The 16,939-nt window shown below is 37.9% G+C and overlaps 1 protein-coding gene across 5 annotated transcripts in view; it reads left to right on the top strand.

Moving 5' to 3' along the window:
- hdac5 (histone deacetylase 5) overlaps positions 1–16,939 on the top strand; it is a 78,705-nt gene that overhangs the window by 42,769 nt on the left and 18,997 nt on the right. For all 5 annotated transcript variants that reach the window (XM_039686083.2, XM_039686082.2, XM_039686080.2 and 2 more), the window contains 6 exons: positions 6,915–7,198; positions 7,274–7,418; positions 10,416–10,521; positions 10,735–10,868; positions 13,092–13,223; positions 14,283–14,395. In XM_039686083.2, the coding sequence (XP_039542017.1) occupies positions 6,915–7,198; positions 7,274–7,418; positions 10,416–10,521; positions 10,735–10,868; positions 13,092–13,223; positions 14,283–14,395 (914 nt within the window). The remainder of the gene's footprint in view (positions 1–6,914; positions 7,199–7,273; positions 7,419–10,415; positions 10,522–10,734; positions 10,869–13,091; positions 13,224–14,282; positions 14,396–16,939) is intronic.

The following is a 16,939-nucleotide window of genomic DNA, read 5'->3' as shown; positions in this document are numbered from 1 at the left end:
CATGGGACTACAGTGATTGGATGTCGTGCAGGCAGCGCGCGTTGCCGCGTTCTCTCTGCATGCATACAGGTGACGGCGCGCATTTTTTCACAGATGCAGATAAACGCGGGCGCGGCCGTGTGAAAAATTTTTTCCCCAGTTTTCATGGGAAGTAGCAAGTCTTCTCGAGTCAAAAGGCGCAAGTCCAAGTGAAGTCACGAGTCATTGATGTTAAAGTCCAAGTCGAGTTGCAAGTCTTTGTACATTTTGTCAAGTCGAGTCTGAAGTCATCAAATTCATGACTCGAGTCTGACTCGAGTCCAAGTCACATGACTCGAGTCCACACCTCTGATACTTACTGAAAGGCATCATAACTCATGTAATCGCTCAATCAGTGTTTCAGCAGCGGAAAGACATCAATAAAACAGAATAGCTTTAGCTTGTCACTAGAATTATATTTAACTCAGCAGGCAAGTGATTCAGTGTCCACAACTTCCTATAAATGAACTGTATGAACTGTAAGAGCCATTTTAGCTTTCTAAACCTAACCCGAACCGAGACGTCAAAACCGTGGAAAAACAGAACCGTCAGTTTTTTTGTGTATCGTTACATCCCTAGTCCCATATTTAATATTTTATTGGATGTACCTTTTGTTTACACTGCGACAGCGTTTTTGGGGCTTAAAAACCACCCTCCAGAGTGGAAATCTTAAAAACGCTCCACCTCCGCGTTCCCATGTAAAGGGTAAAAACGCAAAAGTCTGCTAGACAGTGAAGGTTGTACACATGCGCGCGGACTTGGTGTTGTTGTGTGGCAGTGCTCCACATCGCCACCTAGCCGTCTGGAGTGCTTACTACATCAAATTTCACACACTTTTGTGTCACCATGTGCACATGGATTTCCCACCCATAACGCTCGTCTAAATGCAAAATAAAAAGTGATAGCGCAACGCCACTTTCGCGTTTTCTCTTCTGATTGTTTCCGTGTAAACATAGCCTCAGACCAGCCCGTCTGGCAACAACAACCATGCCACGCTCAGAGTTTCTTAAATCATCTTTCTTTCCCATTCTGACATTCAGTTTGGAGTTCAGGAGATTGTCTTGACCAGGACCAAACCCTTAAATGCATTGAAGCAACTGCCATGTGATTGGTTGATGAAATATTTGGATTAATGAGAAATTGAACAGGTGTTCCTAATAATCCTTTTGGTAAGTGTATATATCCTCCTCATCCTCCCTGTCCTCCCCTTCACTTCCAGAAAAGACTAACACAAGCAGCGACAGAACATATTTATTTATTTATTTATTTATTATGACTAAAATAGGTCTTGCCTGCATTAATAAAATTAATAATAATTATTATTATTAAATATAATTGTACTGAAATGTACTGATCCAAAAAAGTATTGTCTCCGGACCAAAGAAAATATAGAGATCGGACCTCTTGTATAGGTCCAATTGAATACCCCTGATCTAGGGTGTTACAATTAAAAACAATCCTGTGTGCTCTAGTCTTATTGTCAAATTCAAACCTGACTGTGTTGGGAATTGTGATTTAACAATTGCCTAGCTGCTTTTAAACAAACTAAGCTAACTGCTTCATAAGGGGATCAAGTGTAAATAAACACACACATATACAAACACACACTCTGGCACCATGCTTTAACGCCATTGACACGGAGTGAGAGGAAGCTATTTCTAGTCCTTTCACCAGGCGATTAGCATAATCCATGGAGTACAATTTAATCTGATGAAAGGTAAATCTGGCTACTCAAGCATTCTCTGGCCCTCTTCCAGACACTCCATTGATTAGTCCTCCCTTGGCTTTTTATCCAAATAACATCACCCAGTTTTACTCTGTCGTCTGTCGTATCTCGTTCCTTTGCCCTTCTCTCACACTCACCCATAGCTTATGCAACACCTTTTATTTTTAATGAGGAGTACCTCTCTCACTCTCTCACACTCTTCTATTTCCATCCTGTCAGGTTACAATGCTCTTACCTTGTTTCTTATACATCGTATGTGCCTCAGCAGAATTTTTTTTTTCTGCTTTTTAAGGCCTTCCCTTGGGACAAACTCACCACTGTCCTCATTTATACATCACCTAGAAAAACTTTGAACAACATGGAAAGATGTGCATATATAGATGTATGTATGTGTGCAAAACGTATTGGTATATTGCTACCATTTGAGCCAAAAAAAAAAAGAAAAAAAGAAATGTGTTTATTTTTATGTTAATTTTACATTTAGATTACCGTTTCTTTCATTGAACGAGATGGTTTCTGATGTCCCTAGATCATTTTGGATAATTTTTCGTATAATGTTAAAATTGCCACTTTTTGCAAAACTTGAGATGGTCAAAGTATCGGAGAAACTGTCACTATCGGAGTTTAGCCTTATATGTTCGAACCGGAGTCTGACAATGATGAAGAGACTCAAGAAGTGACAACATACAGAATGCAACAGGACGTTTCTGAATGGTTAATTGATTAAAATAGTTGATGCGGAGTTAACTATCTTCAAGTCATCGATTAGCATGTTTCGTCATGATAATCTAAAAATCGCTGTACAGGTGCTCGTGTGGGAACTGTTGAAAAATGCCTACAGAGCCAGTGATATATGCTGCATGGAGATAACAACAGATAGAACTGCTTGTATGACATGCTATTGCATTTGTGTTGCGTATTGTATTGCAATAAAGGTGAATTGACGGATGCGCCAGCTTGAGCAGACTCACAAATGTATGATTGACCATCCTGGACTGAAACGTGTATTCTCTTCAGAACGCATGTAACATTTATTGAGCCGACTATGGTCCAATGTTGAAAAGACTCTGGTTTGTAAAGCAGTCCGGCGCGAAAATGATTGGTGCAAACGTTAGAAAAGATTTTCTTTGGGACATTTCCTTCAAAATTTTATGTAACCACAATGTCCTCAATGACTCACATGCCTGGAGTCTATGGAGACTCTTATGTGCATTGAAACATCCCAAAACACCACACTTGCAATGCCTCAGGGCTGTGTCTATGCTAATAGGGCAGATCGTCACCAGCTGTGGGCGTGGCTTTTCACTACAATAATGTCATTGTAGAGGAGAAACTGAATCAGCTCGTTTCAAGAGACTACTTTTGGTTTATGGGAATTATTTAAAAAAAAAAATCCGTATTATAGGCTGGTTGTTCTCCCTCACTGCACACACATCTTATAAAAGTGAATGTTGCATAGGTCCCCTTTAAAATTACTATTAATTCAATACAATTTATTAAGCAAATCTTGAAATGAATATTCATTTTTCATACGGTATATTGTTGTGATGCCTTAATTTACTTGTATTGGATTTAAAGCAATTTATTTACTGTTCTATTTTTTCAGTATTTATGTAGACGAAATAGTATATAACTTTTATATCAGTAAATCTTTCAGTTAAAAATTATTCTTGGCTTAGATTGTCCAGAATTTTAATATAACGATGGATATTACGTTTTTGTGTGGCTTTACTGTAAAAGTACTAAACCTCCTTAAAAATGTTACATTTACCCGAGAAGCAGATTTCCATAATATATCTTAAATTGAGTTTATTTCTCCTTACCCATTTGAAAATAGTTTTATTATTCAACAAGGGACAAGAAGTCTTAGTAACTTTTATCTTTTTATGGCCTAATTATATTGTCTTGTACAGTACACAACATGCATGCTCTATTCTGTTTTTATCTGTCTGCTAGTTTGTGTATATGTGCGCTATATGTGTGGGCACTGCAATAATCAGTCGAGACTCCACTTTGGTCTGAGCTCTCTGAGGGAAATTGCCTGGAAACCCCCTTAAGTCTGCCCAACCTCCTCACGGAGGACTTCCTCGAAGACTCAGTCCCAGAGGACCTCCCCCTTTTCTATTTTTGTCCTTCATGCGTTTTTCATTTCTTCCTTTCAACTTAAAAACAGGTCCTTAATGAGTAACTACCAATTTGGAGGCGGGTGAAATTTCAAATGGGTGAGAAGTTTGAAAAAGGATAGACATTAGCTGTGACGGAATTGCCATTGTCTTTTGTTGGACAGGAAAGTGTTGATAGGAAGGCTGTCTTTAATAGTCTCTGTACTTGCTAATTATCAACTCAAAGGAGTTTTCCTTAGGGATGTGGGAGTCTTTCACATAGATGTTGTGTTTAGACAGATTACTTATCTGTGGTGCTGCTGCATACACGGTAGACTGTGAACAAACATGTTAACAAAACATTTAATGGCTGTAACCAAGATTCAATATTAATAGAGCTTAATTTTAATTACTTAACATATTTAGAAAGTCTTAGGGGAAGTTTTACAATCATAGGTACGGTCATATGTTCATTCTGGAATATTTATTTAGCTAGTATTTTACGATTGCTTTTGTACACTCTGGAACTATCAACAAAAAATGACATAAAATATATTTGAATTAAAGATACAAAAGGCAGTATTTGCACTGCAGTGTGGAGGAGACCATTACGTTCGTTAGAGTAATTCACACACGCTAACCTGAGTCTATTTGAGTTAAAATTACTGGCTCATAAGTAGGGATGTACGCCATGACTAATTTCATTAACATTTAAATGGAAGTCAAAAGAATTATCCTTTTAAAAATAGACTAATTCATCTATGGATCAAATAGTGAATCCCGCTGAAAAATAAGTCATAAACATGGGATGTGCCTGCCTTGCATTGATTACAATGTACATTAAACTTCAGCATTCAATCAACATTAACCAATGTAGACATTTAATAGAATAAACTGAATCAATTGGCAGTGCAGGACCAATAAGTACAAACTCAACAGTCTGTTATGAACAGAATTCCTCAAATAAATGTAAGTCAACAAAAGTCAGCAAGTCATGGTTTAGTTATTGGGTATTGTTGTCCCTCATAACAGGTAGTATAACAAGCCCATAAGCAAGCTTAATTGTTATATGCTAGTTTTTATGTTGCAGCAGTATTGTTTAGTTGACTAGTCGTCTGGTGAGGACAGTAGCGGTAGCCCTGGCGGTGACCATGCTCTGACGTCAATGGCTTGATACAGTTGGTCAGCCTGAGGGCGCTAGGAAAGATATTTTTAGCCCCTGACTGATGAAGGGGGAGTAATCTGATTTTCATGTAAGCCGAACGCTTCCGCCAGGCATCCAGCAAAGAAATCGGATCATTATCATGTTGGTAAACTTTAGCCGATGCTGGGAGGGCAACCCGGCCCACGGTTGAGGCTGAGTGACATGTGAGTTGATGTGTTCTCAGCTGTGAGTGGCCCCCGCGTAGTGGTATCCTACCTCACACTCGAGGTCTCTGCAGATTCAAGGACACCACAAAGACTCTCTAACTTTATACTACTTCATCCTGCCTATTTCGATTAAGTGACGTGCTTAATGTGTTTATTAGTATACAGCAAAAAAGTATGCTTGGCATGTCCAGGAGGTGTGTTTTCTGTGAAGTATGCATGCTTTTTCCAAAATTGGCTATTTTTCAGTTAATTAAAAAAAAGCCGCCCTTGAAGGTAATGAATTATCCTAGATAGATGCTAACTTGTGTTTCCCACTGCATTTACATTACATTTATGCTTTTAATTACATTGAGGGTATATTTTTTTTCAAACCGTAACCCATGGTTTTGTTGCTTGTGCCACCAATTTGATTATTATTTTTTTATTTAGTATTGGGAATAGAAATTAGTACTGTTTTTTTTAAGAAATTAAAGTGACCGCAAAGACATTTATGTTACAATAGGCTTCTATTTTAAATAAAAGCTGTTCTTTTGAACTCTTTTGAAAATTTCGCTCAATATTTGTAAAATATTTTACTATTTTCTTTTTTTTTGTTATACTTTTTTGTCAAATATAATTTACGAATTAAATAGCAGCCAATGAGCTTTCCTTACTCATAATTCAACCATAGTATGCCACCGAAATAATGGGCAGGGGCAAGTTCAATCCCTTTTGTTTGCCAATGCCGTTGAAGTTGAGTATTTGGATTCGGGCTAATGTTTGGAAGCTGCTTTGACCTGGTCACCTTTAATTGGTTAGATTGCTTTCCCTGCCTTTGTAGAGAGCTCAGGCTAATGTGCACAAGAGCCTGGAAACACATCGCTATCCCCATGGCAACTCATTAATGCCACCATACTGCAGTGAAAATAAAAAGAGTATTTAATGGAGGGACAAACACAAAGAAAACAAAATCAGGAATGTTGGGTTTTCTTTTTTTAGTACATCAGTTGTGCAAAAGACTTGCTCAGAAGCTTTGGGAAGCTCAGTATTCAATGGGTAGTGGTACTATTGGAAATAGCAGAAAAAGTGACTGTTTGGGCTGACTTTTAGGACGAGCCTCAGGCCATCACCTTGGTTTCCCTTCTAGGTTATATAACCACATCCTCTCTTTACTAGAGCAGTGCCCTACCATAAGGAAGGCTTGGCTGTTGCCCTTTTACATTGAATTTACAATTTTGGACATTTTTCTATGCTGCCCTTCCCTGATAAAACTGGTCCGAGCTCGGTTGGATAAATTCCCAAAGGGCTACAAAAGACGTCAACTAGCCTGTCAACATTTGAGCTTGATTACACCTGATTATAGTAACATGGGCAGACACAGACAAAATGTCAGCCCTGCATTTACAGACACATCATACATGAACCACAGAGTACACTCTCAATTTCAAATGCACCCCTGGCCTTTGCTTATGTAACTGTGTGTTCTAAACAAGTTGTATGTTTATGTGTCAACATGCTATTTTAAGTCCTACTAGCATAGAGGTTAAGGGAACATGTTTGAACCCAGGCAGAGGTGACCGATTTTAAATGCCACAGGTGCGTGCGTGTGTGTGTGTGCATGTAAAATGTAAGCTTCACTTGTTAGGTTTAACAAGTTATCATAATTCTAATGGCTGGTAGATGACTCGTTCATTTACTGTTTTTCGCTCTCTTTCCAGCCGTGGATGTGAAGGCTTTGTTACCGTCTGGGATGCAGAGCCCAGTGGGAAGTGGAGGAGATCAGGGCGGAGGTAGCGGAGGGCCGGTGGATCTGCGTACAGACCCTCGTCTGAGCACACTGAGCACAGTGGACCCGGCGATGAGAGAAAAACAGCTTCAGCACGAGCTGCTCTTACTCAAACAACAGCAAGAGCTCCAGAAGCAGCTGCTGTTCGCCGAGTTCCAGAAGCAGCACGAGGTTTTGACGCGCCAACATGAAGTGCAGCTACAGGAGCATCTTAAGGTATGACCCTTGCTGTCCTCTCGGGACACATCATCTCCTTGTGCTCTGATTCTTGACTGATTTTATCCTGAACAGCAACAGCAGGAGATCCTTGCAGCAAAGCGTCAACAGGAGCTGGAGCAGAAGAGGAAGTTGGAACAGCAGCGTCACGAAGAGATGGAGAAGCAGAGACTGGAACAACAACTGCTCATGTTACGGAACAAAGAGAAGGGCAAAGAGAGTATGCATCTCTTCATTAATCCATCTATTATATACAACAGATCTACAGCGAGCGAACTCATTTCATGGCATGTTCACCGCTCATCATTTCCTGTTATTTAATTTCCAAAATGGGAATAGTTTAAATGCACTTTTCACCTTTCAGTTCAATGAGTAAACACCTTGCTGAGCAGTACGTAAGTGATGTTTAGCGCTGTTTGCTGTTATAATTACGCATTGTCATGGCACAGCAGGAACAAATTGCTTTATTATTTGCGCACAAATTATTTTTAGTACAACCTCTTTGGTTGTTAACTATTAAAAATAACACAACGCAGTACTAGGTTTTACTGAGCCACAAAATGAACATATTGGATCTGTTCCAAATCCTTGTGAGCTGCCTACATAGTATTCTAACAGAGATGGAAACTCATAAGTGCACACTTACTGTTGGCACCACTTATTTGCAGCACCTGTGGGAAAAGTCTCTTCTCAAAAGTTGATTTCAATATAGTTTGATTAGCATGTTGGTAATGATTCTGAAAATTCAGCTTTGACATCACAGGATAAATTACATTTTAATATGAAGAGCTCTTTTCCAAAACGCTATAAATCCATTTCAATAGTTTTCAGGAAAACTACATTTTTTACCTAGACCCACACATTTTGTGAATATTCAAATTATCCTGTTTAAATGTTTTATTGGTTCAGTCTGAACATTTTGAACAATAATTATTAAATCAAACAACAATATTGTTAATGATAATTTAAAAGTTAATTTTATTTTTTTCCAAAACGCTATAAATCCATCCATTTTTTGTATCATTATTAGTAAAGTCATTTTTAGTAAAGAGTCAAACCTCAAACAAATAGTACCAATTTCAACATATGCATGAAAAAAACGAATTATTAATACCAATTTCAACATATGCATGAAAAAAACGAATTATTAAAAATAATCAATTTATGATAACGATATTCAAAAAAGGGATGGGCACCCCTCCAGCACATGCACACACACACACACACACAGGCTACATAACATGTGAGCAAAGCGGAGCAGCATGACGCTTAAATATAAGTTAAAAAAAAACAAAATAAACATTTCACATTTGTTTTTAATAATATTACATTACTTATTTTTATTATTTCATCTATGTTGAGTAGGCTATGAAAATGGGAACCGCATGAGATGAGTAAGATAGGATCAAAATTCAAAAGCTGCCCAATATCGGAAAATATTTGGAGTGCGTCAGACATGGTTTTGACCACTTATTAAGTTTTGTTTTGTAGAAAGCTTGTAAATTTCGTTTCATATAAATTGTATCTTCTTTTTAATAAATGTTTCATCGACAAATTGACTGGATTAATACATTAGAAGTAAATATCAGACAATATAATCAGGACACAGAGGCGCGCAGGTGAATCGGAGCGCGTCTCATAATATGAACCGAAACACCGCGATGCTTGCCTCACACAGGCCTGAGAACTAAGCTACAGAAAGCTTTAAATATCTACTTTTAAACAAAACAATTAAAAAATAAAATAAATTGGCAACTCTCTGCGTATGTAGGCTAATTCGAAGTATGCGTTTCTCTATGCGCGTTCACTGCGAAGATGGCGAGTAAGCATCATCAACTTTATCTTTGTTGCTGACACTGACAGAAAACACTAGTTTATTAATAAACAATTCAAATGTTTCATGCATAATCATTACTTTTTCCGGTTCTTTGTGGCAAGCTTTATGCATACGTTGAGATGTGGAATATGCAATTAAAAACGCTCATATGGTTTCTCTCCCATTTTATTAAAATTAATATATGTGATTACTGATAATACAAATGGCTTAAATGATCTACTACTAGTCGCCTAGAAAACTAGGACTCATTTTGAGGAATAAATGAACATAATAAACCTCTGTTCAGAGTGCCGCCGTGCTGGATTGTGTAGAGCGCTCATTGAATTTGAGGATTTATCGTGTTTAGGCTAAAAACAGGGCTGGCGCTTATCGCGGCTTGGAAAGAAACTGTATCTTGCAGTACATTTTAAACAAGGAAATATAGCGATTCGGCATGAAACGTGGATGGAGCAGTGAAAGGGTTCTGCAGCAGAATGACACGACAAACTCATTTTTTTTAAAAATGGCGTTTAACGCGTTTTGGAAAAGAGCTCTTCATATACATTAAAATGAGTTATTTTAAATTTCACAACAACATTTTTGTTCAAATAAATGCAGCCTTGATGAGCATAAGAGACTCAGTAATTTGACTTCTTATTTTTAACCAGTAATGTATATACACTGCCCATCCAAAAATTGGCTAATACTTAAGAGTCTATGATTGAATCATTATTGCAGTGATTATTATGTTTCTAGCATTTTATATGTTTGTCAACTCTAATTGATGAAGTGTGTAGCTTTACATTCCTTGAACGACCATGTAGGAAGACACATCATGTTCATGCATTGTCAATCTTGATCTTGACCAAAAATTGAGGCACCTCTTGATGGAAATAAATGTTGTGATGTTATTTCCATCAAGAGGTGAATACATTTTTCGAACAACTTTATGTTGTTTGTCCTGTGCTATTAACATAAAATCATGCAGGTTGTTAAACAGAGGTGCTCTAAAACGTTTCTGTGACTAGATGTAGAATTTTCACCTAGCGGAAAATAAAACGGAATGAGAAAAGCCCATATATTTTCATTGAAGGAGGGACACCAACCATACATAGAGACCACAATATCACAGAGACTTCATAGAGTTGTTGAGAGATGTTGTTTTGACTTTGGTTGGTTAGCAACCTCAGAACACCCTAGCAAATACATAGCAATGCCCTAGCAACTACATAGAAGACACTAGCAACCGCATTGCAACACACTGATGGCCGCAAATCCATGATAATGACTTTAGCAGAGGTGAATGAAACTCACTTTAAAATATGCATATATGTCAAAAACTGATTCAAAATCATTCTCCTTCAATCCAACACTACCTGTGTCTTTGACTCTTGTTATTAGGTGCCATCGCCAGTACTGAGGTCAAACTGAAGCTGCAGGAGTTCCTGTTGAGCAAAAAGGAACCTGGCCCCGGTGGACTTAACCATTCCTTCCCCCAGAAGTGCTGGTAAGAGGAACCTTGCTAGTCTATATCACTCAGCCTTATTCTGGCCTGGTAAACCCAAATTCAAAACGCATTTTTAAAACAAAACATATATTTTTCATCATTAAACCAAATTAATGCTTTTGAGCATGAGCCACATTATGCTTGAAGTTTATGGGTTTCGTGCATTGTGATGGATGAGTCTTTGTAATGGCCTGACTGTGTTTGTTTTTTTAGGGGGGCTCATCACACGTCCCTGGAGCAGAGCTCCCCTCCACAGAGCAACACACCGGGCACACCGCCCTCCTACAAACTCCCCCCGCTGTTAGGGTCCTATGAGGGCAAGGATGACTTCCCTCTCCGTAAGACCGGTGAGTAGACATCTTGCAAATTTGTGATTCATAAATATTGCATAAATGTGGAAATGTGTTATTAGTTAATGTTAACTGTTGTAGTTATTTAATGTTAGCTGATGAAACACTATTGCAAGGTTTTACCAACAATTATATTTGAATTTTATATTCATGGAAGAGTCCTAAAAAAAGATGATGGTTTCCACATATATATTATTAGGCAAAATTGATAATAATGCGAAATGTTTTTGAGCAGAAAATCATCATATTAGAATGATTTGTTAAGGATTATGTGAGTAATGATGCTGAAAATGTAGCTTTGATCTCAAGAATAAATTACATTTTAAAATGTACTGTATTAACATAGAAAACAGTTATTTTAAATTGTAATAATATTTCACCTTATTACTGTTTGTACACTATTTTTAAGCAAATAAATGCAGCCGTGGTGATTATAAGAGACTTTATTTAAAAACACAAAATATATCTTACCAACCTCAAACATTTGAAAGCTACGGTACGTTAAATGTTTGAAAATCTCCCATCGACTTGCACTGTAAGAATGTAACGCCAAAATAATGATGATGTCATACTGGCCCACTCGCTTCAACTGTAATGTCAGCTGAGTCACCTTTTGTTCGTCTCCCATTCCTCTGGCTCTCTTCTCCTTTTCTGGATTATAATATCAATAAACACTATCCTTGTGCTGCCTTGCAAGCCCTCGTATTTCCTCCGGGAAATGCAAATTTAGATATTTTTGTTATTTGAATGAATTGTTTCAATGAGTAATAGTTGCGACATTGACACTGCATTGTGACACTGCATTACTGTGTTTGCATGTAAATGTCAGATGATGATTTTCTTTCTGTGCATGAATGACACTGTTATTGAGTCAACAATGTTTTTGTATGGAGAAGTTTGAGCTCTTTAAAATCCTAGAGGTGTCACAGGAGGTGAGTGTGTGTGCATGCGGGGTTGAAGACTCTTCAGTGAGGAGTCTGCAGGTGTGAGTCATAATGAGTCATCAGAACAGTGGACCAACATAAACGTGCACCTTAGAGGCTATATTAGTGACGAAATGGATTTCATACTAAAATAATGATATTTATTATACCCTACCTCGCAGACCAACACTCACACAACCTACTGGCATTAATGTATTTCAAGCAAAACACAATTTGGCCTGATTTTGAGAGTTTCAAATACCAAGGACCACCTCAAATGTCTTGGACGTTTGACTATATTTGTGAGGATGTTTTCAAAGTATAACCTGAGTACACACACTCATACCGGTCATCTGCTGTTCACTCTCATAGCTGCCAGCCATACTCCAAAACACCCACACAGATTCAGTGAGTTTGTTCCCACACAGACACACATCTGCTATCTGCTTTTTACACACCGCTATCTTTTAAACTGTCACACCCACGCTGCTTTATAAAGCTCACTATAATAGAACAACTGACACACATATAACATACAGAGGATAGGAGGACACTCGCGCACACACACGCCCTCTAGCTTGGACTTCAACACACTGATAAAGTAATCGCAGACGGGTCTGTTACCGTGGGCGAAGAGCTTACTCCATATTACCACTGTTATGGCAACACCACAGCAATCTCCTTACATAACTTGCCCTCAGTTTGTGTGTGTGTCTTTCCATCACGTCCCCTCCTCCTCGTCTCACACATTTATTTTAAATTTAATTAAACTCATACTAAAGTCACTGATAGCATTAGGCTCTTAAGTCCTTTCTGCTCTATATGCTTAGTGTGGCTGTGACGCACAAACGGGCCCAGAAAAAACACAGGGCTCGGTCAAGCCGCATTACACACGGCGTGTTCGGGTAATTGCCCCACTTCCTTTGTCTTTTTTCTGTTTCAAATCCCTTTTTCCTTCAATTAGTTTAATTTGGCCCATCATCTCCGGAATCAACAAGAGATAAAATCGGCACACTGTAAATATAACTTTTATCTACAGCTCTGTGTGTGTGTGTGTGTGTGAGTGAGAAACAGGGACGGATGAGCGGTTGCTGTCCATGGTCCTGATGCACAAGAGCGACAGATCCAAAGCCTCATTAGTAGTGTTCATTAAGGCAACATGCATAGGGTTGGTGACTTTGAACAAGCGTAGTGTAATTAGTCAACTTTGCTGTGCCACTAATCTTGCACCGTTTGTGCCTCGGACAAACGCGATACCTCAAATCATTGAACTTTTTTCTTTCTCTCTCTCGTTCAGCCTCTGAGCCCAATCTGAAGGTACGTTCACGGTTAAAACAGAAGGTGGCTGAGAGGAGAAGCAGCCCACTGCTTAGAAGGAAAGATGGTACTGTGATCAGCACCTTCAAGAAAAGGGCAATTGAGATCTCAGGTAAACAATATGTGAGAATGCACAACCTCATGGGTAATTATGGGACAGGAAGGCATTACAACTTTTTTGAAGCTGAGGACTCTCCAAATATGATGATCTCTATCTAACAGATCTTAAAATTATCTGAAAATATGAAGGGAGCTACATATCCAGATTTAGGATATTTTACCATAAGTTTTACCATATATTTTTCATGAATATAAATATATGTAGCAGTCTAAATTTTAGGAAAGGGGCCACCAAATATGTATAAAATATTATATTGAAAAATATTTAATATCTATTATTTAATTCTTTTTGGTCCCAGGCTCAGCAGTGAAACTAAATGTTAAATTCAGTGCATTTTTTATTTACAACTTGTGTTTTTGTTTAGTTATTGTTTAGTTATTATTTATTAATTATATTTTATTGTATTTATATGAAGAGTTCAGATGCAAAAGCCTCTAAATGCCATTCGAAATTTTCTTCTTTAATAATGATTTTTATCAAACTTGTATATTTAAGTTCAGTGATTTCACTTAAATGGCAATGTTATTTAAGTGAAATTACTGAACTTAAATTTACAAGTTTGATAAAAATCATCATTAAAGAAGAAAATTTCGAATGGCATTTAGAGGCTTTTGCATCTGAACTCTTCATATGTATTTTTAACACTATTTAGTTTATCAGTTTGCAATTCCGGTTTAGATGAAACATTATTATTTAAACCTATATAAATTTAATACAAATAAAAAGGTTTGGGATAGGTGTGTGTTCAACTTGGAAGTTGTCATTCTGAGATTATATCAGCACCTGAGTTGTGTTCAAATGGCCTGTGAATAGCAGACCTCTGCCGTCAGATGATAAGTGTGAAGATTTTTCAAACACAAGTAATGAACACGTGGGTATCGTGTGATTTCTGTTCTGTTAAGATGAAAGAGCTTGGAGGAAGGGAACAGTTTAACATCCTGCTGATACATTAAAACGGGTTCAATCAGTCAGAAAATATTGTGAAATCATCAGCTATATTTCCTACCGATGCAGCTAAAATGTGATTGTCGAAATCTGTGTGTGTTTCAGTGTCCTCTATGTGCAGCAGTGCCCCTGGCTCGGGTCCCAGTTCTCCGAACAGCTCTAACTGTGCCATTGCAGAGAATGGCTCCAGCGGATCCGTCCCGAACATCCACGCTGAGGTGAGAGACTTACCCCCAACACGTTTGCTTCTCTTCTGCTCTTGCACTCTCCTTGGTTCACAAAAGGTTAGGGATGAAAAAAAGACAATAAATTGGCTTCACCTAGGTAATGACAGCGTTTCTATGGAAACAGTCTACCGTACAGAGTCTTGTGATGGCTTGGGCTTACATTGATATGCTAATCCTTAAAAAAAAAAAAAACACACACGTTCTGAAAGTCATCCTTGCTGTAAGTTGTGTCTGTAGGCTCTAGAATGGCCGAAGCTGCTCTGGATGGACAGCAGGAAGCAGCCTGGGGTCGACCATGCATGCTAAGCAGCTAGCCTTGAGCATCACCTTAACCTTGAGAACCGGAGAAATTGTGTGTGCAAAAGCCACAGAGGACTTCAAGCTGTAGGGGAGGAACGCTGAATTCGAATGAGCTAGTTCGTGTTTGATTTTGGATGACCACTCTTATGAAATGCAAAACAAAACAATCTTTTTCAGACAATATTACCATTTATAACGTTTACATGTCATTTATGCTTTTATCATTTCTTTAGTTATTCTAAATAATTCCATGTAATTGTATTATGGACAAAATAGATCATGAAATGCACAAAGGTCAGACTTATCTTTCATTCGTTATGAATAATTGTATCTTTTGAGAAATAGAAAATAATCCAATTAAAAATATATATAATAAAATGGGTAATTTATGATATTAACATTTATATATAATATTAACATTATAAAATTTTCATTGAATAATAATACTATTAACTTATATAGCATACTTAAATAGTATTTTATGATGGGTTTTTTTCCTGCAATTATGTATCTTGAACATATGCACCATTGCATAGTATCTTTTAATTTGTTACATTATTGCTGTGAACGTTTTTCAGTCTCATCGACCAGCAAAAAAGGAAATCCCTCTGTCCAGCATGTAAAGGCTACATACCACTCACCAAAAATAGCGTTAGATCGTTATTCCAGAGCTTCTTTGTAGCCTAGCAGTACAACCTCACGAGATGTGATGGATAAATGTGAAGGAGAATAGAACGCTGACATCATCGCAGCTGCAAGTAGGGCACTTTAATGCCACGGAATGTCCGCTTTGTCTCTCTCTACCTCATCTTTTCTGAGCGTAACCTTCGAGTCAGAGTGAGAATGACGTAGCTCAGTAAACAACGTATAATGAAAGATTTAAATTGTGTCTTTGGGGATGAATAAATGTTGCCTTGTAAAGCAGATCCATTAGTTTTTGTTCTTTGGCTTTAGAAAATGGCTACACTCCAAGTCTAGGGTCAGATGATTGGATTACCAGCACTCAGAAACACCTCTGCATTTCTCACTTGGCTCTTTTTTGGGATAATTTGTTATTCATTAGGAATTCCAAAATCAGACGCAGAACCCTTTTAACCATCCATATAACTGCTTTGTCCATTTCTTGAACATGCCACAGAAACTGTTGTCTTCTTCAGGTGGTGCTCATCTGTTCCCAAATATAGACAATTCATTCCCACATGCTGCTTTCCCTGTCAAAACTTAGTAAGGATTTCCAAAGAAGAATGCTTTTAAGTGATCAAGTCATGCCGAGACTTCTTGTCTGGGATTCCTTCCTGAGATAAAACGGCTTCTTTCCTCAAAGTTGTGGTGTTTGAAGTGTACAACCTGAAATGCACAGTTGTGTTCAAATAAATAGCAGTGCCTTCATAAAAGTGAATAGAGTGCAAATATTTTTTTCATTAATTGTGGATTTCCAGATTTCAAATGTTCTGGAAACATTACACATTTCATTCCAAATCAAAGCATTAACAAATTTGATCTAGTCTGCATTATTTCTTTTACAGAAAAGGAATATCAATCTGTTCAAAAAATAGCAGTGTCGACATTTTTTTCTTCAAACTTTTTTAAGATTAAACTTTACCTTAAATTACTGAACTAATATTTAGTTGCATAACCATTGTTTCTGTGAGGCACCAACTTCTGGCACCTAGAAACAGGCATTTCAACCCAGAATGAACAAAATACATTCCACTGTTCCTAGGAATGTTTGGGTTTTGCTTCAGAAACTGCATGTCACCCCAAAAGTTTTCATTGGGTTTGAGGTCAGGGGATTGAGCAGGCCTCTCCACTACCTCGATCCTTTTCGTCTGGAACCAAGATATAGCTCGCTTACTCGTCTTTAAGGTTGTTGTCTTGTTAAAATACCTATTTCAGGGTCATTTCCTCTTTGTAATATATTGCAATATAATCTCTTCAAGTATTTTGATGTATTCGAACTGATCCATGATCCCTGGTGTGTGATGAATAGGTCCAACACCATAGTATGAAAAGCATCCCCATACCATAATTTTTGTGCAACCATGCTCCACTGTCTTCACAGTACTTTGTCTTAAATTCAGTACCTCGGGGTCGTCTGACGTATTGCCGATGACCACTAGACCCGTAGAAAACAATTTTACTCTCATTCGTCCACAGAATGTGAGATGGTCCTCACTACAGTACACGAAATCCAGGGGGAGGAGTTTGATCTGGATCCAACTCCCCCCTCTGGAT

This window comes from Pimephales promelas, chromosome 3 (genome assembly GCF_988280905.1).
Source record: "Pimephales promelas chromosome 3, fPimPro1.hap1.1, whole genome shotgun sequence".
Lineage (NCBI taxonomy): Eukaryota > Metazoa > Chordata > Actinopteri > Cypriniformes > Leuciscidae > Pimephales > Pimephales promelas.
Note: the sequence above shows the minus strand (reverse complement) of the source record. Positions and strands in the feature narration are given on the sequence as shown.